Raw genomic sequence first — 26,155 nt, forward strand, 5'->3', positions numbered from 1 at the left:
GGGGACCTGGGTCTCCAGATGGTGTCGGCAGCGGAGAAACACACACTCTCCTGGCAAGCAGACCGTTGCATGATGGAGGTAGTTCATACAGCCACAGGTCCTGGGAAAGGGTTACCAAACATCTCTGTTTTCTAGGGACAGCATTTTTATTGCTCCTCCCATCTCCAGGTTAATTGTTTCACAACTTTGGAAGACATAGCTAGATACCAGCTTTTGCCTGGAGGATCCTTTAGAATCATCAGAAATTGTGCAGGGTGAGGCAAAAGTAGGTTATAGTTACTCAGCTGGAAAATAATACAAGAATAAACTGTGTTTTGTGTACTCACAACTGTAAACCTACTTTGGCCACACCTTCTATTTTGAACACAAGCACAATAACTCCCAATATAAGGAAAAATCAGCATGTCAGTTTAAGATAGACAGTTCTTGTACACACGCAGAGAATAATAATGCCCAGCTAACTAAATGGAGTTTGTGGATACAGAAGTGTATGTGAATAGTTAGACGCCGTGGTTTGGGGAAATCAGTGTGTATAAAAATTAGAGTGTAAATGGATTGAGATTAAGCCTTACCTTCATTGGGCAATGTCAGGGAAGATACAGCGTTTCTTCTGTCCCAAGAACGAAGGAGGAATCTGGATTTGTCAGGAGAGAGCAGTGTGCTCCTCAAAGGCAGCGTGCCGCAGGGCCCACCTTCCCTCAGTGTGAGCACTGTGCTGTGAGCAGCTTCCCCTGTGGAGTGTTCATTGGTGGACCATTTTTTAAATTTTATATCCTTGAAGTCAGCAAATGGGAAGAGACACATGTTTCATGTCATTAAATGAACCTGCTGGGCTATATGTGTTCTTACAGCAGTGACCTTTCCTAGTCTCTTAGTCTGGAGGGGAAATGTAGGACCTGGGGTCTGAGAACTGAGCTCGTCCCTGCAAGAAGTCTCTTGTGCTGCTAAGGACTCAAAATGCAATGAGCTGCACAGGATGCTAACCTCAGGGAAAAGGACCACTGCCCCAGGGTGGAACTTGGACCCACCTTTCACACCCACTTTTAAGAACTGGTCAGGGACCTCTTCTGGCCTCAGGCATGTATTAAATGAGTGCACAGTCATCTCTCTGTGACATAGCTCAAGCTTCTGGTTATTAAAGCTTTACTTTCCTAATGTCGACTGCTTTTAGACATGGCCTGATTTCTAAAAGGCTGCGTAGGTGTTCCATGGCATGTATTTGTTTCTATGATTTCTGCTATTTTCAAAGTATACCTCCCCTGACTATCCCAGCAGATCACACCATGACCCAAGTGACAATCATGCAAACCAGGAAGTGCCCCCATGTGCTTCTCCTAGTACCCTAGCTCCTCCCCCTTTAGGCCCGATTGTACTGGCCGTTACGAAGTTTGAATAACAACATTTGGAAGACCCCATGTATTCTCTGAAAATGCTTTGAACGTACCAATTATTTTTAGTTGTACAATGTTCATTAAGGGAATATATGATTATGACTCAGTATGAAGTATCAGATTGACTAATGCCTCCTCCTTTTTCAGCTGACTGAGTTGAACACCTTCTTCCTGAAACATATCTTTGTGTTCCAAGCCAGCCATCCATTAAGTTGGTGTAGAATTCTCTTTATTGGTGGCATCACGGCGCCCACAGTGAGGTAATTCTGTATAAGTCTGACTGTCACTTGAGCATGTTAACCTGCTTTTATTTTCCTGTTTAGCATAAGGGACATCACATAAACTAGCAGATTTTCCATGAAAATATCATTGCAAAGAATTATACATTCATAATACGAAGGAAGTATTTTGCTCTCAGACCTTGGTAACAGAAGTGAATAATCAAAAGCTACAACATTATTTTCAAACCCTTTTATCATCTTCACTGCTGTTTTCTTTTTCTTTTTTTAAATATTTTTTTCTTTATTGATTTTAAAGAGAGGAAAGGAGAGAGATAGAAACATTGATGAGAGAGAACATCGATTGGCTACCTCCTCTCCTGCATGCCCCTCATTGGAAATCGGGCCCACAACCTGGGCATGTGCCCTGACTGTGAATCGAACCAGCAATCTCTTAACCAGTGAGCAACACCAGACAGACTTTTTTTTTTTTTTATATGTTTTTATTGATTTTTTAAACAGAGGAAGGGAGAGAGAGAGATAGAAACATCGATGAGAGAGAACATCTATTGGCTACCTCCTGCACGGCCCCCACTGGGGATTGAGCCCAAAACCCATGTGCCCTGATCAGGAACCGAAGCTAGACCTCTCAGTCCATGGGACAACGCTCAGTCCACTGAGCCACATGGGCCGGGCAATATTATTTTATATTAATTTCAGGTGTATACATAGTGGTCAGGCATTTATATAATTTATGAAGTGATCTCCCAATAAGGCTAGTAGCCACGTAGCACCATCCATACTTATTACCATATTACTGACTATATTCCCTATGCTGTACTTTATATCCCCATCACTATTTTGTAACTGCCAGTTTGTGCTTCTTAATCTCTTCACCTTTTCTACCCAGCCTCCCAAACACCCTCTCTTCTGACAACTATCAGTGTGTTCTCTGTATCTATGAGTCTATTTCTGTTTTGTCTGTCTATTTTGTTTTTTAGATTCCACATATAAGGGAAATTGTGCTATTTGTCTTTCTTTGTCTGACTCATTTCACCTAGCATAATACTCTAGTTCTATCCATGTTGTTGTAAATGGTGAGATTTCATTCTTTTTTATGTCTGAGTAATATTCATTGTGTATACATACCACATCTTCTTTATCCACTCGTCTATTGATGAGCACTTTGGTTGCTTTCATATCTTGGCTATTTTAAATAACACTGTAATTAACATAATGGTGCGTATATCATTTCAGGTTACTGTTTTGGATTTCTTTGGATAAATACCCAGAAGTGGAATTGCTGGGTCATGAGGTAGTTCCATTTTTCATTTGTTTGAGGAACCTCCATACTGTTTTCCACAGTGTCTGCACCAGTTTACAATCCCACCAACAATGCATTAGTGTTCCCATTTCTTCACATCCTCGTCAACACTTGATGCTTGTTGATTTATTGGTGATAGCCATTCTGACAGGTGTGAGGTATTATCTCATGATTTTAATTTGTACTTCTTTGATGATAAGTGACAGTGTGCATCTTTTTGTGTATATTGGCCATCTGTATGTCCTCTTTGGCTTTAAAAATGTTCCATGTGCACTTGAAAAAAAATGTATATTCTGTTGGCTTGGGGTGAAATGCTCTAAAAATACCAATTAAATCCATCTGGTCTAATGTACCGTTTACAGCCACTGTTTCCTTGTTGATTTTCTGTCTGGAAGATCTATCCATTGATGTCAATGCATGTTAAAGTCCCCTACTATGACTATATTATTGTTGATCTCTCCCTTTATGTTCATCAACATTTGTTTTATATATGTAGGTGCTCCTATATTGTGTGCATAAATGTCTACAAGGGTTATATTCTCTTGTTGGATTGATCCCTTTATCATTATGAAATGTTCTTTGTCACTCTTTATAGCCTTTGTTTTAAATTCTGTTTTATCTGATAAAAGCATTTACTACCCCAGCATTTTTTCATTTTCATTTGCATAAAATATCTTTTTCCATTTCTTTACTTTCAGTCTGTGCATGTCTTTCGATCTGAAGTAGGTCTTGTAGACAGTTTTTATTAATTTATTTTTGTTGCAGATGTTTCTCCTTTTTCCCCCTGGATACCCTCCTCCTGATCCACCTCCCACCCTCCCGCCCCAGCATTGTTGTCTTTGCCCATCGGTTATGCATACATGCAAATAAGTTCTTTGGTTTATGATGTTATTTTTTAAATGAGACTTTATTAGCTCTTTTAGAGCCAATTAAGTTAATTTCCTTTAAAAAAAAACAAGATCCTGCCCTGGCTGGTGTGCTCAGTGGTTAGAGTGTCAGCTCACACACCAAAGGGTTGCTGGTTCCATTCCCAATCAAGAGCACGTATCCGGGTTGCAGGTTCAATTCCAGCCCCGGTTGGGGTGCATGCTGGAGGCAACCAATTGACGTCTCTCTCACATCGATGTTTCTGTCTCTCTCTGTCTCTTTCTCTCTCTCCCTGCTCTCTCCTTCCCTTCCATTCTCTGTAAAAATCAATGGAAAAAATATCCTCTGGTGAAGATTAATAAATAAATAAATAATTTTAAAATGTCCTTCCATAGTCCTCCAGGACAACCAGGATAAACCTGGATTTCATACCATTGTTCCCCTGGACTCCTTTAGCATCCCAGAGATGAGATGTTAGCGGAGACTGTCCTTCACATAGACTGATCCCAGGGAATTTCATAGCAAAACATTTTCATTGTTTTATTTTTCTATTTAGAAATGGGCATTTTGGGTTTTTTAACTAATAGGGAGTACTGGCATTAATTATCAGAAGCACCAAAGATCTTGAACAACTGATGCAAATATAAACTAAGCAGTTAAAAGGGTTAGCTTTTCAGAAGCTATAGGATATCTTAATTTATCATTGTCAATGTTCTTGCAAAGTACATAAGCAGAGGTCTCACTTGCCAAGGAGAGTAGGTGTTGTTTTTGGTCAAGCATACGGCTTACCCCCAGCCAGCACCTATTCTTGTCCTCATCTATTATTACAAATATATTTTTAACGTAATATTTGAGATAGATACAGGTGTGTGTGTGTGTGTGTGTGTGTGTAAAGACAGAGAGAGATCCCCATATCCTGAATTGGACAAACCAAAGAAGATATAGCTGAACCCTGTGGAGTCAGACCCAAAATTCCATTTCTTCTTTTTATTTTGAACTAAACAGGAAAGTAACAGTTGGTAAGCCGGCAGCCCTTTGACATTTTATAGGCCAGGGATCTATTGAAGTAGTTACCTTACAAATGCTGTTTTTCGTTTGGCAGATTGCAGCCTCCCTCCCATATTTAAAATTTAATTTAACTTAATTTGAGGCTCAAAATTAGTGACTGGCAGCATTTTCTTCATTAAATTAGAAGCAATTAATAAAATCAATAAGCAGGGAAAGAAATCTCTTATAAAACAGAATAGCAAATCACATCTGGTTTACCATGAAATTTCAATATTATTAAACATTTCAAAACAAAAACTAGAGGCTAAAAACACATATTTTGACTTTCTGAGAGCTGCTCAGAATTTTTGCCAAACATTATGGATTTCTACAAAATTTTGTTTGTTTGTTTGTTTGTTTAAAAAATTAGCCACTTGCTGTATTTCTTACGCTGCTTGAGGCAGTTCCTGTGGAAGGAGCTGCTTTAACAAGCGTCTTGGAAGGATGGGAGTGCTCTCATGGGTTAAACAGCCATTCCAGTTAGCAAATGGAAGGCCCTAAAAAGAAGACAGCCTATAGGCTTCAGGATAAATCATACACTCCTTATCTTCATTTCCTTCCTTTTCGGTTAGAGTTTCATATGAATCTGCTTTGAGAAAATGTTTGAGTGATCCTTCTTTTAGTCTGATATATAAAGTGCAGCATAAGAGGATGGGTACATTACAGGGTTAAGTGGCTGAGCTGGTGAAAACGGATTAGGTCGTGAAAATGTGGAAAGGAAAACCTGAATTCTTGATCACTAGAATTCTGCAGTGGGGTCTTCGGGGTGAGGAGGCGATAGTTCGTGGATGAACTTTAGGTGTAAGTGAATCCCCTGAAGTTCAATGCAAAATTTTGTGTGCGTGTTTTTGTGTGTGCCTTTATCAGTGGCTTTCATCAAATCCTCAAAGGAGTCTATGATCTCAAAAAAGATGAACTCCTCGTTCAGATGCAACTTCAGAAGGGATGGTTTGTTTCAGGGTAGAGACTAAGCCTACACTGTCCTATACAGCAGCCACTCACCAAGTGTGGTTGTGAGCTCTGGAAACGTGGCTAGCCCACACTGAAATGTGCTGTAACCAGATTTTGGGGACTTGGTACAAAAAATAATATAAAACTTTATAATGTTTTCAGTATATTGGGTTAAATAACAATATGAAAATGAATTTCATCTGTTTCTTTTTACTTTTCTAACATGGCTACTAGAAAATTTTAAATTGCATTTGTGGCTTGTATTGTATTTCTGTTGGGTAAGGTGCTACTCTACGCCTTTCAACTCCATGTCATTGCCCCCCACCCCGCCCCTGCCTTTTTAAAAATCTTGTAACATTCAAGATCATTGGCATCCAGTGACAGCGAGGTGCCATTCCAGTTTCTGAGACCATATATACATACATACATACATACATACATATATATATATATATATATATATATATATAGTTCTTGCCTGGTTACCATCAGCAAACTCTGTCCTGGAGAGAGCCAGAGGAGACTGTTAATGACAGTGCAGGTAACTATGGAATCACCTCCACAGAGGGAAACTGAAGCACCCACTGGGTTGCTTTGGCTCACGGCTTTGGGAACCTGTCCCTGAACCAAGAACCCCTTTTCCCATAATCTGGCTGTTTAAACCATGCTCCCCTCCCTGTAACCCAGCTAACCTGTTGCAGAACATTTCAACAGGCACCAGCTTTCTAGTCCCTTGACTAGAACTAGACTAGGCAGTTGAGTGTGTGGAAGAAGGTGGTACATTTTATGTATTCACTCTGTCACAGTGATTTAATTCCGTATTGACGTGTTGGTCTGACAGAAGTTCTCAGTGAATTCCACCTTTGTCCTTTCAGACAGTACTACGCCTACCTCACCGACACGCAGTGCAAACGTGTGGGGACACAGTGCTGGGTGTTTGGGTAAGTGTCATCTGGAGGTTTAAACACATAAGCCTCTAGATTTCTTCTGTTGTTTCTTGACCCTGTGTTAATTGCCTTTCAATGTAATTTTCCTAGGAAAGCTTCTTGATGTTTTTATATGGCTTTCATTTGTTTTGTTTTGTTTTTTTAACCTTAATTATTTTTATTCTTAAAAGATCAAGTACAGTGAATTTGATAATTACCTGATAATGCCTTTTAAATTAAGGTAGATTAGCCCTGGCCAGTTTTGCTCAGTGGTTAGAGCATCAATTGTGGACCAATGGGTATGGGTTCGATTTCTGGTCAAGGGCCTGTGCTGGGGTGCAGGTTTGATCCCTGGCCCTGGTTGGGGTCATGCAGGAGGCAGCCAGTTGATGTGTCTCTCACATCGATGTTTCTCTCTCTCTCCATCCCTCCCTCCCTTCCTTCCACTCTATCTAAAAAAAAAATCAATGGAAAAATATCCTCAGATGAGGATTAACAAAAATAAATTAATTAATTAAGGTAGATTAAAAGCTTCAAATTTGGTTTTTCTAAATGCTTAGTAGATATTTTTGATTTTATCTTTTAAATGTTTTTATTGATTTTAGAGAGAGAGGAAAGGAGGGCAAGAGAGAGAGAGAAATATTGATGAGAGAGCAATATCAATCTGCCACCTCCTGCACACCCCCCACTGGGGATCGCCCTGACTGGGAATCAAACCATGGGACAGCACTCAACCATCTGAGCCACACTGGTCGGGTTTATTTTTATATTTTTTACATTTAATTTTGTGTTTTAATTATAGTTGACATTCAATATTATTTTATATTAATTTCAGCTGTATAGCATAGTGGTTAAACGTTTATGTAATTTACGAAGTAATCCCCCTGATAAGTCTGGTACCCACCTGGCACCAAAATAGTTATTATAATATTATTGGCTATATTCCTTATACTGTACTTTATATCCTTGTGACTGTTTTGTAACTGCCAATCTGTACTTCTCAATACTTTCATCTTTTTTGCCCAGGCCCCCAACACCCCTCCTACCTGGCAATCATAGTCTGTTCTCTGTACCTGTGAGTCTGTTTGGTTTGTTTGTTCATTTATTTTGTTCTTTAGCTTCTACATATAAGTGAAATCATATGGTATTTGTCTTTCTCTGTCTGACTTATTTCACTTAGCATAATTAATACCTTCTAGGTCCATCTATGTTGTCACAAATGTTAAGATTTCATTCTTTTTTTATGGCCAAGTGATATTTCATTGTGTACATGTGTCGTATTTTCTTTATCCATTTGTCTATTGATGGATATTTGGGTTGCTTCCATACCTTGCTGTTGTGAACAGTGCTTCAGTGAACATAGAGGTGCATATATCTTTTAGAATTAGTATTTTGGGTTTCTTCAGATATATACTGAGAAGTAGAATTACTGGGTCATGTGCTAGTTCTATTTTTAATTTTTTGAGGAACCCCCATACTGCTTTCCACACTGACTGCACCAGTTTGTAATCTACCAACAGTGCACAAGGGTTCCCTCTTCTCCACCACTTGTTTGTTGATTTATTGATAATAGTAAATGGCTTCCATCTTTAACACTACCTTTTCTGATTTAAGTTTAGAATAGTTAATTGGCAAATTATAGAACAAGGGTATATAAACTGTTAAAGAAATACTAGGAAATCAAAAGATATCTCCCATCTAGAACTCAGATACCTTATTTTATTAAATATATTAGATACAAAATAGAATTTTCCAGTTTCTTCGGAATTTAGCAATAAGTTTGAGACATCATTTTGTGATGGGCTTACCCACACTTTATGTTACTTTTACATCAGAAAGACTCTGCAAAACAGCTGTTTGATATATGCCTAAGTATAATTTATTGTCCCAAAGAGAATTAACACATGACCGCATGGTCACAATTTATTGTCTTGTTACGGATACAAATGTTGTATCCAAATTTACTATTATTAAAGAGATGAAACAACCACAGGTTATCTAATTTACATTCCTTCCCCCCATGTGAAATGTGAGGCCACCTTTAGTATGCCAGGTAAGTGATTCTTAAACACCATCAACAATTCACCATGCCATTTAGCATTTGAAGTTATAGAGACATCCAGCAAATCTGCACATGACATTCAGTCCCTTAGGTAGCTTAGATTAAAAATTCTAGCTTCTAAATTGAATTGAAAGCATTTATTTCATGAAACTTTGATGGAAAACTATAGTAGGGAGAAATTATTGCTTTCAACCGCTTTTTAAAAAGGATAACTGTTTTCCAATTAAAAGGTAGAAACTAAAGATCATCCAAAGAAGTCAGTCATTTAGAGATAATTGCTGCTAACATTGCAATAGTATTCCTTCTAAATGTGTGTGTGTGTGTGTGTGTGTGTGTGCGCGTGCGCGCGCACACATGCGCATGCACACATCCAGTTCACATTCCAGATTTTGAGGGGCTACTCAATTAGATTTAGGTAAATCCACCCTTGCCTGAAGACAAAGGGCCATTGTCATTTGTTTCTCATAAACTCTGTGATGTGAGCTTATTTTCCTACCTAAAGTGATTTCAGTTTAAAGGGTGATAAGTTAGATTAGATTTCTCATGTTTAGAGATCTAGCAGGTGAAAGAATTGTACACACCTACCAGATTTCTAATATACAAGGCTGTGTGAGTCATAGAAGGGAGGGAGGGTGAGCTTTTCTCCTGGTCTTTCCTTATATTTTTGCCCAAGGAGGAGGTGATCTTTCCTGCATTTGAACTCTTTACCACTCGCCTATTCTTTCCACACTCATTTTTCTCTTCACATTTAAAGTTCAGCTCTTGTTACGGTCTTAGTCTGCTGTGGAGGGGATATATTTTCTGCAGAACTGTGTGTCTGTTTGCCTGTTGAGAGAAAGGAGATGCAGATCAGAGAGAGAGGTAGTGTTACAGCCAAGTTCCTCTCCCATCAGGCGGTTGAAAAATGAAATCCTGTGGCGGGAGCAGTGGCCAGAGTGGCAGGAAACACTGCTGTAGTAAGGTGTGCCTTGCCGAAAAGTGACGAAGTGAAATGCAAAGAAAAGATCATTTGTCTAATTTAGTATATTTGTTGAGAATTGAGAACTCCCAGTATAGTGATATCAAGATTAATGAATCTTGAGAATTCGTGGGCCATGCTGAAAAGGAACAAAGCCCTCTTCATAAATCAAACCAGCAGATCCACTGGGTGGGTGGACCCGAGCTGCCTCTGCAGATCCATGTAGCCAGCTGGAGAAGGTGACAGGAGGCTGAGCCTCTGGTGAGCCCCTGGTGTGGTCTCTTCGCTCTCAGTGTTTGCCCCTCGGGGGCACCCCTCCCTGTCCTGGACCATCCCCTCCCCGACCGCACTGTTGCCTTCATTTTGCCTTTTTTCCATCTCCTGTCATAGCAGCAAACATTTAAATGTCTGATTTCCTTTCATCACTGATAGCTGCTTTAGGGTTTCTTTTCACTGATTTTGGAGTGAGCTCAGCCTCAGCAAGGTGCCCCCTGCAGGGACTGGAGTTTGCCTTTGGGGAGGTGGGGAGGGGAAGGTCCAACCGGACCTCGAGGCTTCTTTCCCACTGGTGCACGTGGTTTCCTGAGGGCACTTTCCTGTGAATGTGGTGCCCTCACAAAGTTTGCGTTAATTACTCACTGACATAATTAAATACAGACCTACAATGTGGTCTACAGGTCTGCCAGAGATCTGAGCCTGTGAGCATTTTCAGCTTAAATGTGCTGTGCCCGGCAGGGAGGGCTGCGCCCGGCTGGGGAGCGGGACCCCCGGGGAGAGGGCAGCAGTGTGAACAGTTGGCTTCTCCTCTGTTCAGAAAGCTGCATTCCATCGCGGCAGCCCTGTGGGAGCAGCAGGGCCAGACCCCCAGGTGTGCGCTTTATCTCCTCCATCATCTCTACCTTCCTTTCTCCCACTCCACTCTATAATGCAGCTTCTGTGCCTGAAAAGAAGAGAATTCGCCTGGCTTATAAGAGAAGCTGTTTGAAGACCTGGCCCAGGAAGGAGGGTGTCCGAGCTTTGGCTTTAGCTGGAGAGAGCAGTCACTTGTCCTCTTCCCAAGAGTTCCTGGCTTGGGAAGCGTGGACCATGCCTGGGGGCCACCTTGCTGTCAGAACTGGCCCCTCAGCCCTAAGTTTCCTGCATGTTATCCCAACCCTGCTGGCACCTGTCACAGTGCATTCCACCTCTGCTGCTCTGCCCACTTGTCCTCTCCCAGCTCAGCTCCCCGTACCAGCAGGTCCCCTCTCCACCGGCACCTCTTCTGCCGTCCCGCAGCATCTCCCCTCCCACAGCCCCTCTCTGCCTTCTGCAACGGCCGCCGTGTTTGCTCCCACTTTTCTGTTTCTTCTCAGTGTCCTCTGCTGGCTTCCCATTCCACCCCCTCACCCACCCATAAGAATGTCTTAGGATTGTGCCATTCTTCTTCCAGGCTCTTTTCTAAGGATAGACAAACACGAAGCACAGGGTCCATCCAGGAGGAGGACGTGTGCTGAGGACAACTGTAAGAGGTGTCGTCTGACTCCTGACCTCCCCGGCACTACCCGCCCCCACCATCTTCCTGTTGCCGGTTCACAGCCTCCCCTCCCATCCGCGCCTTCTCTCCAGTCTGTTTCAGGCCCTCCGGCTCTCACGGCTAGGGTAGCTCCCCTCTCCCAGCACCGTCCCTTCATCCCCTCCTCCGCAGGACTTCACCGTGCCCCTCCCTGCCCCCTTGCTTTGAAGCACCTCCGCTGACAGCCCCCGCCCCTGGCCGTAGTTATTTTTATTTAGCAGCTGAATATCGCTCCTCAAATGACATCTTGCCCCAACCCTAATGTACATCAGAACTAGTGAGGAGAGCTGTACTGGGTGTCCCACCTGAGCCGATCTGCCCTCTCCACCCTCCCCCCGCCCCTGGTTCTGGGGAAGTCAGGAAGCCCCAGGAGCACAGTGGGAAGTCTCTGCTGGTAAGTCCTGCTCAGCTGTCACTTCCTCCGAACAGGCATTCTTGCCCACCCAATCAGAGCCGCACTCACTCTGGAACACTCCCGGGCTCTGTGTGATGGTGTAACAGTCGGGTCATGTTACACAGGCCTCGTTTCCGCTGCTGCTGGGTCACCTTCCGGCCGGCCAGAGGCTCACCCACACCGGTGCCTGAGCATCTCCTGCAGCGGGGGCAGAGTTGTGCCATGCAGGCAGGCTGTGGCAGCCTCAGATCCAGCGGGGGTGTCCGGGTGTCCGTGGCCGACTGAAAACTTCCTCTGCTTGAACCCCAGCTCACAGGAGGAGCCTTGAGCTTCCACTTTCTGTAATAGCCCTGCTCACGTTCCTGTTCCCCGCACTGAGGAGCTTGTACCCTGGCTCTGCGTTAACGTCTTCATTTTCATCTGGTCTCCAGAGGGGGCTGAGAGTGGGAGTGCTGACCAGCCCCACCCCAGGCAGAAGCGCCTCAGGCAGCCCAAAGGACTGTCTACCTTCTAACCCTGTTCATTCGAGATAAAAATGGCACAGGCATCAAAGGGAGCGGGAGCCCTCACTGAATTTCATCAGGCCCCATTGGCCACCTAGCCCAGTTTGGTAAAGATCAGAGGTTTCAGTTTGCCCTGAGTTCAGGGACACCCCCCCCCACACACACACACACATTCCCTTCATATAGGCCCCCACCCAACCCAAGCCTTGGCCTCAGCCCTAAAGTAGCAGCCATTTGAGTCTTGTACAAAAGTAATGTTAACCTTCCAAAAGGACGTTCTTTTTTGAAAAAAATATTTTTTCTTTATTGATTTTAGAGAGAGATTTAGAAACATCCATGAGAGGGAACATCAACTGGCTGCCTCCTGCATGCCCCCCACTGGGGATTGGGCCCACAACCTAGGCATGTGCCCTAACTGGGAATTGAACTAGTAACTTCTTGATGCATGGGTCGATGTTCAACCACTGAGCTATACCGGCTGGGCCCAAAAGGGCGTTCTTTATTAGGAGTCCCTTTGGGGCAGAGGCTGGTGATTAGAGTCCATGTGATTTTGGGGTAGTGCCTCCCAGTCCCCACCACTTCTCACATCACAGCTGCTTCCTGGTACTCCCCTTGTGCTAGAAGCCTCCCTGTTTCTGCCCTTGCCTCCTCATCAGCTCTCAGCTCAGCCACCAGATGGATCCTATTAAAATGTACATCGAATAATGTTAAATCCTCTACTCCAAACCATCCAGGGGCTCCTGGCTCCCTCAGACTAAAAGCCAAGCCCTAGGGAGGCCCTCAAGATCCACGCTACCCTGTGACTCAACTCTGACCCTTGCCCTCACTCCAGTGCTGCCCACACTGCCCTGTCTTTCCACCTAGTCTTTGCTCAAAGGTCACCTCACTGAGAAGGCCGCATGCATGGACAGCTGCTTAGCCAGGATTCCTTAGCACGTAGCAGCAAAGCACATCCTAAACTTGGTGACTGAAAAGTTCTGGTCTTCAGAGCCAACTTCAGTCCATCATGAAGTCAACTGGGTGGGTCCTGACCAGCATCTTCATAAAGTGAAATAGAAAAGTGTTAGGGTAAGGAGACAAAGGATTTGGTGAAACTTTTGTTTCTGTGTGGTGGTGGTGGTGGTGGGTGGGTGTGTGTGTGTGTGTGTGTGCGTGCACACGCACGCGTGTACTGAGTCACCATAAAAAGTGTGTTTTGCCCTGGCCAGTTTTGCTCAGCGGTTAGAGCATCGGCCTGCGGTCCAGAGAGACCTGGGTTCAATTCCTGCTAAGGGAGCGTACCTCGGTTGTAGTTTTTCCCCGGCCTTGGTTGGGTTTTACGGGTGGCAGCCACTTGATATGTTCCTTTCACGTTGATGTTTCTCTCTCTCTCTCTCTTCCTCTCTCTCCCTCCCCTCCCACTCTATCTGAACAAAAAATGGAAAAATGTCCTTAGGTGAGGATAAAAAAAACTGTGTTTCTGCTGTGGGACTCAGATCACAGAATTTTGAGAAATACTGCTGTGGTCTGCTGTCACCGTGTTTTTGAAAGGTCACTCATGAGTTCAATATCTCACAATAAACTCTAGTGTTCTGTCTGACCCGAGGGCAGATAGCACACTTATTCCTGGGCTTAACACTTTCCATTGTAGTTCTTCAGAAAGTCCCAGCTGAAGGTTCAATATTCGTTTGATGTCCACAGGCAGGCACCTCTCCTTCGCTGCACAGCCTGGAAGTAGCCGAAGCTTAGCTGCCCTCTAGCGTCAGCTCACAGTCCAGGCTTCAGGATCACAGGGAAACTCATACCTACAGTTAAAAGTGTGCTGTGTCGCCGCTAAAACGTTGCTTTGTTGGGGTTAGGGCAGGCTCCACAGATTCAGGCCAGCCACTGCCAAACCTTGTCTGGTGAGGGTGAGGGGAAGAGACAGCCCCAAACTCTGAAGATATATTAAGGACATTTTCTGTTTTGCTAAAGGGGTCCTGGTTCCAGACACCCAGTTGTTTTAAAGCCACCCATACCTTTGATGATTGCAGTGACCTCTGTGTCTGCTGGTGGTAGGGGACACAGGCCTTCTGGGCCCCTTCTTTCCTTTTAGAGAGTGTCTGTGTCGCCACACCAGCCCGACAGCTGATTCCCCTCCAGCAGGGAGCTCTACATCGGACTTGGAAGTCGGCATGTGTTAAGCAGTCTCTGGGGTCGCAGGGCCAGCTGTGGCCCCTCCCCTCATCGGTTCTTACCTGAGCTCTGAATATTAGTAGAGGTTTGGTTTTTATATACATAAATGAAGATGTAGAACGTAAGAGGGGCTTTTTTCTTTGATGTTTTAATTAAACAATAAAACATGAAGTTTTTTAAAACATTTTTGTATTTAGCAAAACTGCTTACAGATCAAGAGAGGATAAAAAGTTTACATTGTCAGCAGACACAGGGGATATTGAATCTGGAATTTCTTAGAAGGCTGGGAGGGAATGTGATTTCTACCTTCAAGTTATCGAAAGCCTTGCTTGGCGGGCTCAGACTCACCCTGTGGGGTAGCGGAGGGCAGAGTCAGGACCCACGGGTGGAAGTAGGCAGATACCAGCCAGAGGCGAGGAAAAACCTCCCAATAGCCAGAGACTGGCAGCAGAACAGGCTGCCTACGAAGGTAGCCGGTTCCCTGTCCTTGAAAGGGTTCCAGCAGGTGGTGACTGTCCACCCTGGTGGTAACAGGCCTTGAGTTAGATGATGCCATACATTTTAATAGCCTCCGGCTGTTAAAATGTGTGAGCTGATATTTTAGTCTTGGCGGAAAGGAAGAAGTAAAACATATTTTGTTATCTCTGGGGAGGGGCAGAGTGATGAATAGGCAGAGTGCAAAGGATTTTTAGGGCAGTGAAACTACTCTGTAATGATTGTGTAATGGTAGATACATGTAATTATACATTTGTCCAAACCCCTAGAACATACAGCATCAAGAGTGAACCCTAATGTCATCTATGGACTTTCGGTAATACTGACATGTCAGTGTAGGTTCATCAGTTGTAACCAGTGGGGGTTACTCTGTAACTCGGGGGGGATATGATAGTGGGGGAGGGTGGGCATGTGTGAGAGCAGGAGTATAAGAGAAATCTCCGTACCTTCGCCTCAGTCTCACTGAACCTGTAACTGCTCTAAAAACTAAAGTCTTTAAAATAGAAACGAGTAAATATATATATCTATACACACAGTTGACCCTGGAACAACATGGGGATGAGGGGTACCAATCCCTTGAAGTCAACAATTTGCATATAACTTTTGACTCCCCCCGAAACTTAACTATTAATCACCTACTGTTGAACAGTAAGATTTCCGATAACATAAACAGACAACACATATTTGTATGTTATATGTATTGTGTACTGCATTCTTATACTAGCATAAGCTAGAGAAAAGAGTTTTTGGGAAATCATAAGGAAAAGCAGATACATTTACAATATTTATTGAAAACAGTGTGTGTGAGTTCACACAGTTCAAACCATACTGCTCAGAGGTCTACTGTATATTATTTTTTAAGGAAGTGCAGTGGGGTCGAACAATGTCAATTTGTGGGGAAACTGCTACCAGTGTTTGGGGCAGAAATCTTATGACCAATTGAACTTTTTAATGGAATAATTCATATTTCTGGTAATGTATATGCTCTGATAATATGAATTAGTATTTAACCTCTTGTTCTTTGTGTAACTAGGGTCATTGGTTTCCTGGAAGCTATTGTTTGCATAAAATTTGGACAAGATCTCTTCTCTAAGACACAGATACTGTATGTTGTGCTTTGGCTTCTTTGTGTGGTAAGTCATTCCTTTTTTACCCAAAGGGTTAGCTAAACTCTCCCTTTCGTCTCTTTGAAAACAAAAAACTCTCTGTGCACCAAGATTTCTTAGAAATTCATAGACAGGACATTCTATTTGTAATAACCTGAGATTGGCCACCAGTCTGAAGTTCAAGAGTAAACACAGAACCATATGGCATCCAAAATAGGTCACCTTCACTGGTTCTGGTCAGAAGTCCTCAGCAGGTGCATTATACACGCATTTATTCTACTCATCACGGGTATTCGTCTACACACACTAAGAATTTCAGGCCTGCCTCCAAGGGTCAAGAACAGTTACAGGGTCTATAACATACACATTTCTGTACAAGCATTTATGTACAAAATGACGGACTGTCGTTTATAGACCATGTGAGATGGTTTTGAAGGTAATCAGACTGTGCAGCTTCTGTCCCACCAGCCAGCTTTCCAGGCCACGCCTGGGTAGGGTGGGCTTCCTCTCTGAAGGGCAGACCGCTGGGGCCTCCAGCTCCCTGTCCTCGGACGCCTCTCTCGCCTTTAATGTGAACGGAGATTTTACCTAGCTTTCATATTCGGTGACTGTCCTTCTTAACATAGTTGTTTTGTCATTTTGGAGAAAAATCTTCTTATACATTTAAGCTTAGGATTCTTTATTTACTTGGTCCAGAAAATTAATTTGCACTTTCTTTATAATTATTGAAACTTACAATATGTTTGGAAGTAGATAGAGTAGATGACCCCTTGTGTACCCATTATCCAGTTTCAACAATTACCAACTCAGCCAATCTTGTTTCCTTATATTTCCTGCTCTCTGTGTCCACCACTCCAGATTACTTTGAAGCAGAGCTACCAGTAATATTTTGGGATGTAGCTCTAAAAAAAGATAAGATTTCTTTTTTTGTTAATGCAACCATTATCACACCTAAAAAGAATTAATAATAATCCTTAACATTATCAAACATCTAATCAATGTTCAGATTACTAACATTTTCTTAAATTTTGTATTTTTTAAATGTATTTGAATCAGTACCCTTTTACAATTGTTGGCATGCCTTTTAAGTCTTTCTTTTTTTCTTTTAATATTCACCCAAGGATTTTTTTTTCCATTGAATTTTTTATTTTTTATAGAGAATGGAAGGGAGGGAGAGAAGGGAGCGAGAGACAGACAGAAACATCGATTGGTTGCCTACTGCACACACGCTGACCAGGGCCAGGGATCAAACCTGCAACCCAGGTACATACATACCCTTGACTGGAAATTGAACCCGTGACCCTTTGGCGCCTATCCACTGAGCCACACTGGCCAGAGCTTAAGTCTTTTTTAATTTACAATTTTCTTCTATCTAGCTCTCTCACCTTGCAATTATTTTGTTGAAGAAACTACTTTTTTTGTCCTGTAGATTCTTCCAGTCTGGATTTTACTGATTTCATCCTATGCTATAATTTAACAGATTTCTTTGTCCTCTGTATTTTCTATAACTGTTAGCTGTCTCTAGATGGTGATCTGTTGAAGAGCAAGAGTGAGGAGAACTCGGAGGGGGAGAGGAGGGGGGACCTCTGCTAGGAGGACTCTGTGTGTCGGTAGTGGGAGACCCAAAGAAGTTGTTCAGTGGGAGGACATCTCAAAGAAACTGGAGGGTGGGAGATTCTGGAGGGAAGAAGGGTTGGAGGAGGGGTGCAGGCTGAGGGTGTTGCAGGGTCCTAGGTGAGAAATGACAGGCTGAACCCTGGCAGTGGCACTGAAGATACAGAGAAGGCTGGACTTGAGAGCTGCTCAAGAGGTCACCTCCATAGGATGCCATCTCTGTGACAGCTGGGAAGGGGCTGAAGGGTGACTCCAGGGTGTCCAACTTGTGCCCTTGGGTGGCTGTCAGTGCTAGTTACAGACTGGGGATATCAGAGAAGTCCCTTGAGAGGAGATGAATTGGGTTTGGGGCATTGGGGTTTAGGGACCCTTAAAACTTACAGGTGAAGGTGTCCTGTATCATTGGAAATTCCAGTGTGTCCATTAGCACTGGATAGACTGGGTCGGCCCTGGAGATAGAAGGTTGGGGCCATGGGTGTGTAGGGCACAGCTGGGGCCATTGGATTTGGTTGCGGACACAGTGTGGGGAAGAAAAGCTCGTTGAGGGTGGAATTCTGTGGAGCAGCCACATTTAGAGGCCAGGCAGGGGCTGAGACACAGGCGCTGCAGAGCAGGACTTAGAAGGCAAGTGATTCTGCCAACTGCTGTTTGCTGAGTGCCGTGGTGGGGGTGGCCCAAAATGAGGCCATTGCTGGGATGGTTAGGGGTCTCCAGTGCTTTGCACGTTTACCAGTTAAGGGAGAAGAATGGAAACAAGGTCCTGGTGCTTTTTTGTACTCATGGCCTTGACTAAAGATCAAGATCCATCTCAAACTCGGGAGGGAGGTGAACATACTCAGTAAAGGAGTGTTACCTGTGTACGCCATGCCGCCCACGTGACTCAGGAACACGGCCCTAAGGACTCCCCTTGCTGGGAGGAGAACACACCGGGAACTTCAGACTGGTGGGGCGCAGACCCACACTGCTGGCCGACAGGCTTCTAGCAGCGGTTGTCTGACCAGCCCTGGTGGGTCTGCATGCCGTGGCCGGGCCACCAACCCGCATTCACGCCCTCATCGCCCCACAGCCTTGGCTCTCATCCCACATGTGCTTTTTCTTTTTCGTTTTTTCTTTCCTTTCTTTAAACAAAATCTGTACAACTGCTGTTTTAAATGTAGGCCTTGGCACTTTAAGTGGGTACTTGCCTAGATTTCCACAGGTGTGATTGCAAACCCCAAATTACAAGCTCTTGTCTCCTGGGACTAGTGTGAACTAGGCCCTCTGTACCCAGGTGAAGTGGTAGATTTGGCAGCCACAGTAGGCCCTTTGTGTGGGGGGTAATGATAGTTCACCTCCTGCCGGTGTCTGCCTGTCCCCTGCAGCGCTGTCTGCCCAGCTGCCCTCCCAGGGGTGGGGCTGGGGGCGGGTGAGGAAGAGCCTCACGCACCTGCCCTGTGATGGACAGCCCAGCCCTCCCTGTTTCCACTGGCCTAGCGGAGTGACCTTGCTCTGCCTCCCCACCCCCACTGCACAGCCACTGACCGGTCTGCAGAGGCCGGGCCTGTCCTCCCAACCTCCCCCTCTAGTGAAACAGGATGGCCCGTGTTGCTCCTTGTGAAGGACCTAGCGCACACATAGGCTAACGCACTGCAGTTCCCCTAGTCTTTCCCACTCTTCCCAGTCCTTGAAGGTGGTACGTGTAGTGGGTGGTGTAGGTTAGAAATTTGAGCATGTGCTAGAGGATGGTAAAGGTGAGAAGTAGTTTTCACTTTATAATTTTAATATATTCATTCATTGCCTTATTTTTTGATGGGGTAATGTGAGCTCTTTTTTGTTTTATACCACAGTGTGCGTGTGGATTTAATAGAAAAGGGACTGGTGGTCCTGAGTGTTTCCTGTTACCCTCCACCCTGCCGTTCTCCCCACTTCATTGATTTGGGCTGGGGGGCGGTTGGAGCACTCAGCCTCTTCTTTCCTTACAGACACTTAGTGACTATTGTTACCTCAGAGGAACTGGGCCAGAGCTGAACTGCCGGCGGCAGTGCTGAGACTTCCCGTCGCCTGCCTTCCCTGCACTGTGGCTTCTCCCTGCAGACTGGGTCCCCGCAGAGCGGGTGCTGTGGGCGCTGGCTGCTCCTGTGATCCTTTTCATTCTCTGGGGCTGGAGGAGGGGATGAGTGGATGGATAAAGGTGTGAAGGCGTGTAGGCATCAAGTCAGTGTTTAGCTCAACAGCCACCCCTACCCCTTGTGTCCGGGGATATCGGGAGGCCTGTGTCCTGCCTCCAGTTTTGCTACATACTAGCTGCGTGTCCTCAGTGGGGCCACTCTCGTTCCTCTCCTGTGAAATGACGGGAGTTGAAGTTAATGATCTGTGTGGTGACCCTTTTAGCTCTAAAGTTATGATTCTTAGCAAGAATGAGAAGTATTCCTCAGAAGGATCCACCACATTCCACACCTGTTCCCACAGCTGGGCCAGGGATAGGTCCCCCCCAGGGAGACGGAGGTTAGACAGTGAGGCTGGTGTCTACCGAACAGTGAAGAGAGGTGTTCCCAAGGAAGGTAGGGGTGGCGTGGGCAGTCGTGTTCTGGCTGGTCCCCTGCAGTCAGGAAGGTGAGGCGCAGGTGATCAGAGGGCTTGGCCAGGACCTGTCCTCGCCCTGAGCCGCATGCGCCCTCTCCGTCACCACGCAGTCTAGGCAGCCAGGAACTCTCCCCCGACCCTGTGTTTGACCGTGTTTAGCCTTTGGGTTCTTGCCTTCCCTGGGAGTATAATTTAGTGTGGTGCAGGGTAGGTGGGGATGCTAGGGGGGAGTCGAGGTTGTCAGTTTTCCCTGCCTCTGGGTCCCCATGGACCACACCCTTCTCATTTCACTGAGGAGTTTACAGGGCTTTTTTCCCCTTCACTTTCCTATGTACTTAAACAACAAAAACAAAAAGCTACCAGAGCCGGGGCCAGGGTGTGGCCGTGGAGGCTGGAGGCAGTGCAAAGCAGGGGCAGCAGTGTTCTGCCGCCGACACGATGCCCTTTGCCCTGGATGCCCTCCCGGCCGTGACCCAGAGTGAATGAATATCCTCAGATATCCTCTCCTCCTCAGAAGGTGACAAGCAGAGTCCTTATAACTCTCCCCCCTGATGGAGGGGGGGTGGGCCATGAAACCAGAACACAGAAGAGACTCCTGTGTGTCCTCTTTGTGTCCTGTATGACCAGCAAAGTCCCTCAGAAAGGGCATCCTTTATCCCGCAGCTCAACGTGGTTTGCCTTCTGCTAGTCGAATCGCAGGTAGTAACTGCTCTCGTAACTCTTCTTGTCAGAGGCTTTGGGGATGGTCCCCAACTCATCTCCTGGGGTTCATCTCTGCCACATCCAGTCACTTTGTAACCAGCATCCTAGGATAATGACAGAAACACACCCAGCCGTCTAGCGTGAATGCCATCGCAACCCAGAAGTTCTGGGAAATGGAATTTGTGCACCAGCATTTATAAAACGAGCTTGTTTTTCCCTTCCAGGCTTTCACCACCTTCCTGTGCCTGTACGGCATGGTGTGGTACGCAGAGCACTGCGGGCACCGGGAAAAGGTATCTGAGGGAAGGCAGGGTGGTCTGTATCTGAAGTTACCGTGTGACAGGGCTTGGAGCGTTAGCCCGGAGCGTGTTCGTGTGAGAGTGGGTGGCCGGCGCGTGACAGCTGGGCTCCGTCTCCCGTGTAGAAACTTAACCAGTTCAGAACTCATTCCCTATTGGTTGCTGTTCGTGCTTGTGACCGCCTTGTTCTGTGTGTCATAATGTTTATCCTCCTTTTGTAAGAGGTTTTAACGTAATGTTTTTAAAAATTGTGGGGAGAGCCCAGGACCACGTTTTGGAAAAGTCCTGTCCCCGGCCCTTGCACGTTGTCTGGCCTCTTCCTGTGTCCAGCCTGGGCTTCATCGCAGAATGCCTGCCTTCCCACCTCGGTGGGTGTGAGGATTAACGGGAGAATAGATGTGTGCGGGCTTAAAATGCTATAGCAGTCTTGTCAGCTGTCATTTTTTAAAAGTAAAAATAACATTTTTCATCCTTTATTCATACCTTGAGTCTGAGGAATAAAAGGTACTTTCTAGAAGCTTTGTTCTGCATCACCTGGGAGATAACCTTGGCTTCACAGCCGCAGAACATAAGCATGAGGGGGCTCTGTAGCGTGGTGGCGGTGACCAAGCCAGGAGAGGCAGGGCCAGAGCATGTCACTCATTTGCGCCCCCCCCCCCCCCGGAGTCCTCCAGATTCCTCACTGAGCCTGCTTGTCTTCCTAGACCTACTCAGAGTGTGACGATGGCACCTACAGCCCAGATATTTCCTGGCCTCATGGGAAATGTACAAAAGGTATTTCTTTTTTGCTTATTGTTTAAAACTTGACTGGGTCCTGCCCTTCCCAAGGCCCAGTGAGGAGATTCAGAATCGGTACTTCTCCTCTGAATGCTGGTAAATGGGTCTCAAGCTTCCTCACGCATGCCTCCTGTTGCTCATTAAGAAACATGCAAAGTGCTCGTAGGATCTGCCCAAAAAACGTGCTGGAGAGGGGGCGCCACGTAGTTCCCCCTCTCTGGGCGGGAAGACATTGCGAAGCGCGCATCTCTCAAGCGTACTGATAGGAGTGTTCTTCTGGGCTTTTATCCTGAGCAAAAAGCGTTAGAAAGAATTGTGTGCCAGAAGGAAAAGCCTTTCAAAAGAGCAGATCGATGTATCACATTTATTCCAGAGGCAGGCCAGTGTAAGAGGGATGTCTAGTGTAGTCAGGGGTCTCCCAGGGTTCTCTTCAGGGAGCATTTTGGGAAGTTGTGTGGCCACCTGGTTATTTTAAAGAATTGGGCCCATGGAATAATGACACTGAGGAGGCTCCAGTGGACCGCAGTTTCTTGCCAGTTCTTATGAGCTGGTGGAAGGCCTTTTGAAGGGAGAGCATTATGGACGCTAGAGACTGAGTGTCAGCTCACAGATTGCTTCGGAAACAGTGGGCCCAGGGGGAGGAAAGCAGTCCTGCCATGGTTGCTCTCCTGAATTCTGGTGTCAGGCTTTGCAGAGCTCTGCCTCAGGAAGACACTGTCACACACCCCACTGAGTTGCCACATACCCTTTTTGAAGTGGTTTTTGCTTAATCAAAGAGTTGATCAGCAGCCTGTTGGAATGCCGACAGAAATGGGCGGAGGGGTCCCAGAGCTTCCCAGAGCATCCCGCTCCCACAGATCAGTCCTTGCTCTTCCGAGTACTTCTCCACCGGAAAGAGCAAAAGTGGGAAGCAGGGCTAGAGATATATTTCAATGAAAGGTAGATAGAATAGTAAAAAAAGAAAGAAAGAAAGAAACCTTCAGAGTGGTAAAAGTGTCTCTTGGAATAAGCCAAATGCCCCTTACAATGGAGACCGAAACCCTCAGAACTTTTTCTTAGTGGCTGTCTCAGGTGGAGATTTCCTCTGGGGCTGAGCCCTGGGACAGACAACCTTTTGGCTTGACTGTGAGGCCAGGAGTTGGCCATATACAGAACCTAAGAGCAGAGCCTGTCCAGTGCCATAAAGTTCGCGGACCTCCTAAGCCTTACACATCTCTAACTGGAATGTCCCCCTCCCCCAACGCCCCCGGCCCACCTTCCACCTGGCTGATGCCTGCTGGTGGATGGCTCAGCTCTCAGCTGATGTGGAAGTTTCTCTGCGCTCTCAAATAGTATAGTGTGACAGATGTTGTCGCTGTAGACTGAGCATCTTCATGGTGTGGCTCCAGCGCTGTCTGTCATGAGCATATTTGTGAAGGTGGCCTGCGGATCAGATGATAGAGAGCGTATATATTTTTAATTTTTTAAAGTCAGGAATCCTATCCAATTAAGGGATTAGAAACTAGTGTGTAGTATATAGTGTGACAGATGTTGTCGCTGTAGACTGAGCATCTTCATGGTGTGGAAACCTAGGTAATGCACTGTTTGGTTGCAAGGGTAGACTTGACACCCATGCGGCTTCAACTTTAACTGCCCATCCTTTGTGCTTTCATTTCATTTGTACTCACATTTCTGGTTCCCATCACCATGTCCACGATGTCCCCTACACAGTGTGATGGTAAGGCTTCTGCAGGACCCCACCCCTGGACTGTGTGCCTTGCATACCCAGGCACCTGCTATACTAACTAGCTTTGCTTTGGGGTTTCTGTGCCTTGCCTAAATTTGTTAGTGAGTCCACTAGGGGGCAGGCAAGTATCAGTGGAAGAGCCTGCATTTACCGACAGGCCTAGGGCAGCTAGGCAGGGACAGCTACAAATCTGAGGAAGCCAGGGAATCCCACAGCCTGTGGTGACGGCCTATACTGATTCCTTTGGCCAGGTTCTGAAGACAGCCCACCCAAGCATCCAGGCAACAACGAAAGCCATTCTTCCAGAAGAAGAAATCGACATTCCAAGTCAAAAGTCACCAACGGAGTTGGAAAGAAATGAAAGACCTTGGTTAATCAGAGATGTTCCAGAGAGTGCCTAGAACTGAGAGGGAGACGGAATCATTTGGACCTCCCTGCTAGGAGGTCAAAACACACAGTGCAAACGGGAAGAGGAGAGGGGACTTTGGGAGGGGGTGTCACTATTTAAGGGTGTGAGTCTTGTTTCCCACAGACACGGCAGCATCAGGCAGGCCACTGCCTGGGGTCCTTTGCCAATGTGGGGTCTCTTTTAAGGTCAGCACCTGGCATGCAGTCACCTGTAGCAAGCAGTACAGTATGTTTGAAAGAAAAGGTAGCTATTTACTCACAGTTGCCAAGAGCAGCTTTGTGCTTGTGAGTTTGTGGATACAGATTAAACATCTTCAATCAGACAGGACATTAACTGGTCACCAGTTCTTTTAGTGAATCTGCCTTTCCATTCGATTGGTTTACATTTAGGCCTCTTTTTTGTTTTTTATCTTGTTGTCATCTGTTTTTAAGTTAGGTTGCTTGAAAACCTTCAGAAGCCACTGCTGACTGAACTGGGGAGGGCTCCTCTCTCGTCTAGAAAAAGAAAAGGAAGAGCTTTTGTGTTACTGTTTAGCAAACCCCATCCCCTTTTTAGGGCCTGAAACCACACAGCAGGTGTAAACAGTCTGAGGAAAGGTTAGCAACCCACATAGGATCCTGGGCTCCAGATCAGAACCTTTTCTGTACCATCCCAACGCCACTGGCCACACTCACAGTGCACAGCGGTGGACAGCTCGAGGGGCTGTGCACACGGCTCCTCCCTCAGCCAGGTGCCTTGTACCTTTCGTTTTCCTTCCATGGCGTGCTGCTGACATGGTCTTTTACCCCCATGTGAGGTGCTGGTGAGTATTACCTTTCCTCCATGCCATGCTCTAGAATGTTTACCTGATAGTTCAGCTCTGGCGGCTCCTGCTTTAAATAAAACGTTCACATTAAAGCCTGTCAAAGCTCTGTCTCTGCAAAGTGCTCCTTTCTCTGCATCATGTGGATACTTTCCACTGTTTATCAGCAAGTACTGGATTTTTCAACTGACTTTAGGATAATATGACTAGGTGTGTGTTTCATACAGTAAGAAGGAAAAAGGAAAACAATACGTATTTTGGAGTGTGAAAGACACATACATCCTACTTCCTACACTTCCCAAGTGGCCGATAGGAAATGAACAACAGCCGTCGTCTTTCCCCTGTGGTAATGGTTACAGCCACCGCGTGGGGTTTCTCTCTGATGAGGCTGGTGCCCAGCTGGTTGGCTCATAGATATATATAAACGTGCTGAAAGCAGGCCTTTTGTTTCCTCGTTTCACACACCACAAAGGTTTCGATGTCTTTTCTCCCTTTAAGGAAATCTTTAACCATAGAAGTGTAATGTTTTTCTTTTTCTGCAGAAGAATTCCAGGGTGAAGGGGTTCAGTGAATCATGCAAGCCGGTCACATCCTGTGTTCTGGGCCTCTGGCAACCACTTGTTGAGAGTCTCACACAGACGTGCCGGGCAGCCGCCCGGCTGGCACAGTGCGCTGGGGCCCCCACTCTGATCGGCCCTGTGCCGGGGAGCCTTGCCGGGGAGCACTGAGGAGGGCAGAGCTGCCGGTCTCCGAACGCACCTTACTTTACAACCCAGTGCAAACATTGTGTTCTTTGAAAGTAGGCGAGTTTGCTTTGTTTTCCCTGAATTTTGCTCTTCTGAGCACTGAGTATTTCCATGTCTCCTGTACACGTCTGGCTTGACTCCGTCCTCGTGCCTGGGCCGCTTCTACAGTGTTTGCAAGGTTATTTTCTGAGAGCGTTGGGCCTACCACCTCAGTGCCCCCCTGGCTAATTATTAGCTGATGCATAGCTCAGTCCGGCCGATGAAGCACATTCCTTTCTCCTAGGCCAGCAGAGAGGCACCTGTTTGCAGGTGGGACTTTGACTTTCCTGTGGGATATGCAAAAGGCAAAGTGCACAAGACCATTTTTTTTACATGGCTTTGTACAAAACGGCCAGGAAAGTCTTCAGATACTTTCCAGGCCCTTCCTTGGAGCTTAAACTTTTTTCCCCCTTTCGGTAAGAACTCTACTACAGTGGTTACAAAACCAGTGCTTTCCGAGACTGGCCAGACCCACAGTTGTCATTCCTCCTAGAAACCATACTGCTGGGTTTGGCCTACTTTTTCCATCTG

General features: G+C 45.7%; 1 protein-coding gene across 3 annotated transcripts in view; it reads left to right on the top strand.

The window, feature by feature from the left end:
- Positions 1 to 25,262, top strand: part of PTDSS1 (phosphatidylserine synthase 1) — a 67,146-nt gene extending 41,884 nt beyond the window's left edge. Inside the window, exons 8-13 of one of the 3 annotated variants that reach the window (XM_036264047.1) lie at positions 1,539 to 1,651; positions 6,674 to 6,739; positions 15,876 to 15,975; positions 21,051 to 21,119; positions 21,830 to 21,899; positions 23,880 to 25,262. In XM_036264047.1, the coding sequence (XP_036119940.1) occupies positions 1,539 to 1,651; positions 6,674 to 6,739; positions 15,876 to 15,975; positions 21,051 to 21,119; positions 21,830 to 21,899; positions 23,880 to 23,989 (528 nt within the window). In that variant the 3' untranslated portion in view covers positions 23,990 to 25,262. Of the gene's footprint in view, positions 1 to 1,538; positions 1,652 to 6,673; positions 6,740 to 14,267; positions 14,433 to 15,875; positions 15,976 to 21,050; positions 21,120 to 21,829; positions 21,900 to 23,879 lie in introns of those variants that run through there. The other 2 variants (XM_036264048.1, XR_004959864.1) reach the window with 2 other exon arrangements.
- The last annotated feature ends 893 nt before the right edge of the window (positions 25,263 to 26,155 follow it).

The sequence above is a fragment of the Molossus molossus genome, unplaced genomic scaffold, assembly GCF_014108415.1.
Source record: "Molossus molossus isolate mMolMol1 unplaced genomic scaffold, mMolMol1.p scaffold_m16_p_16, whole genome shotgun sequence".
In the NCBI taxonomy this organism is placed as follows: Eukaryota; Metazoa; Chordata; class Mammalia; order Chiroptera; family Molossidae; genus Molossus; species Molossus molossus.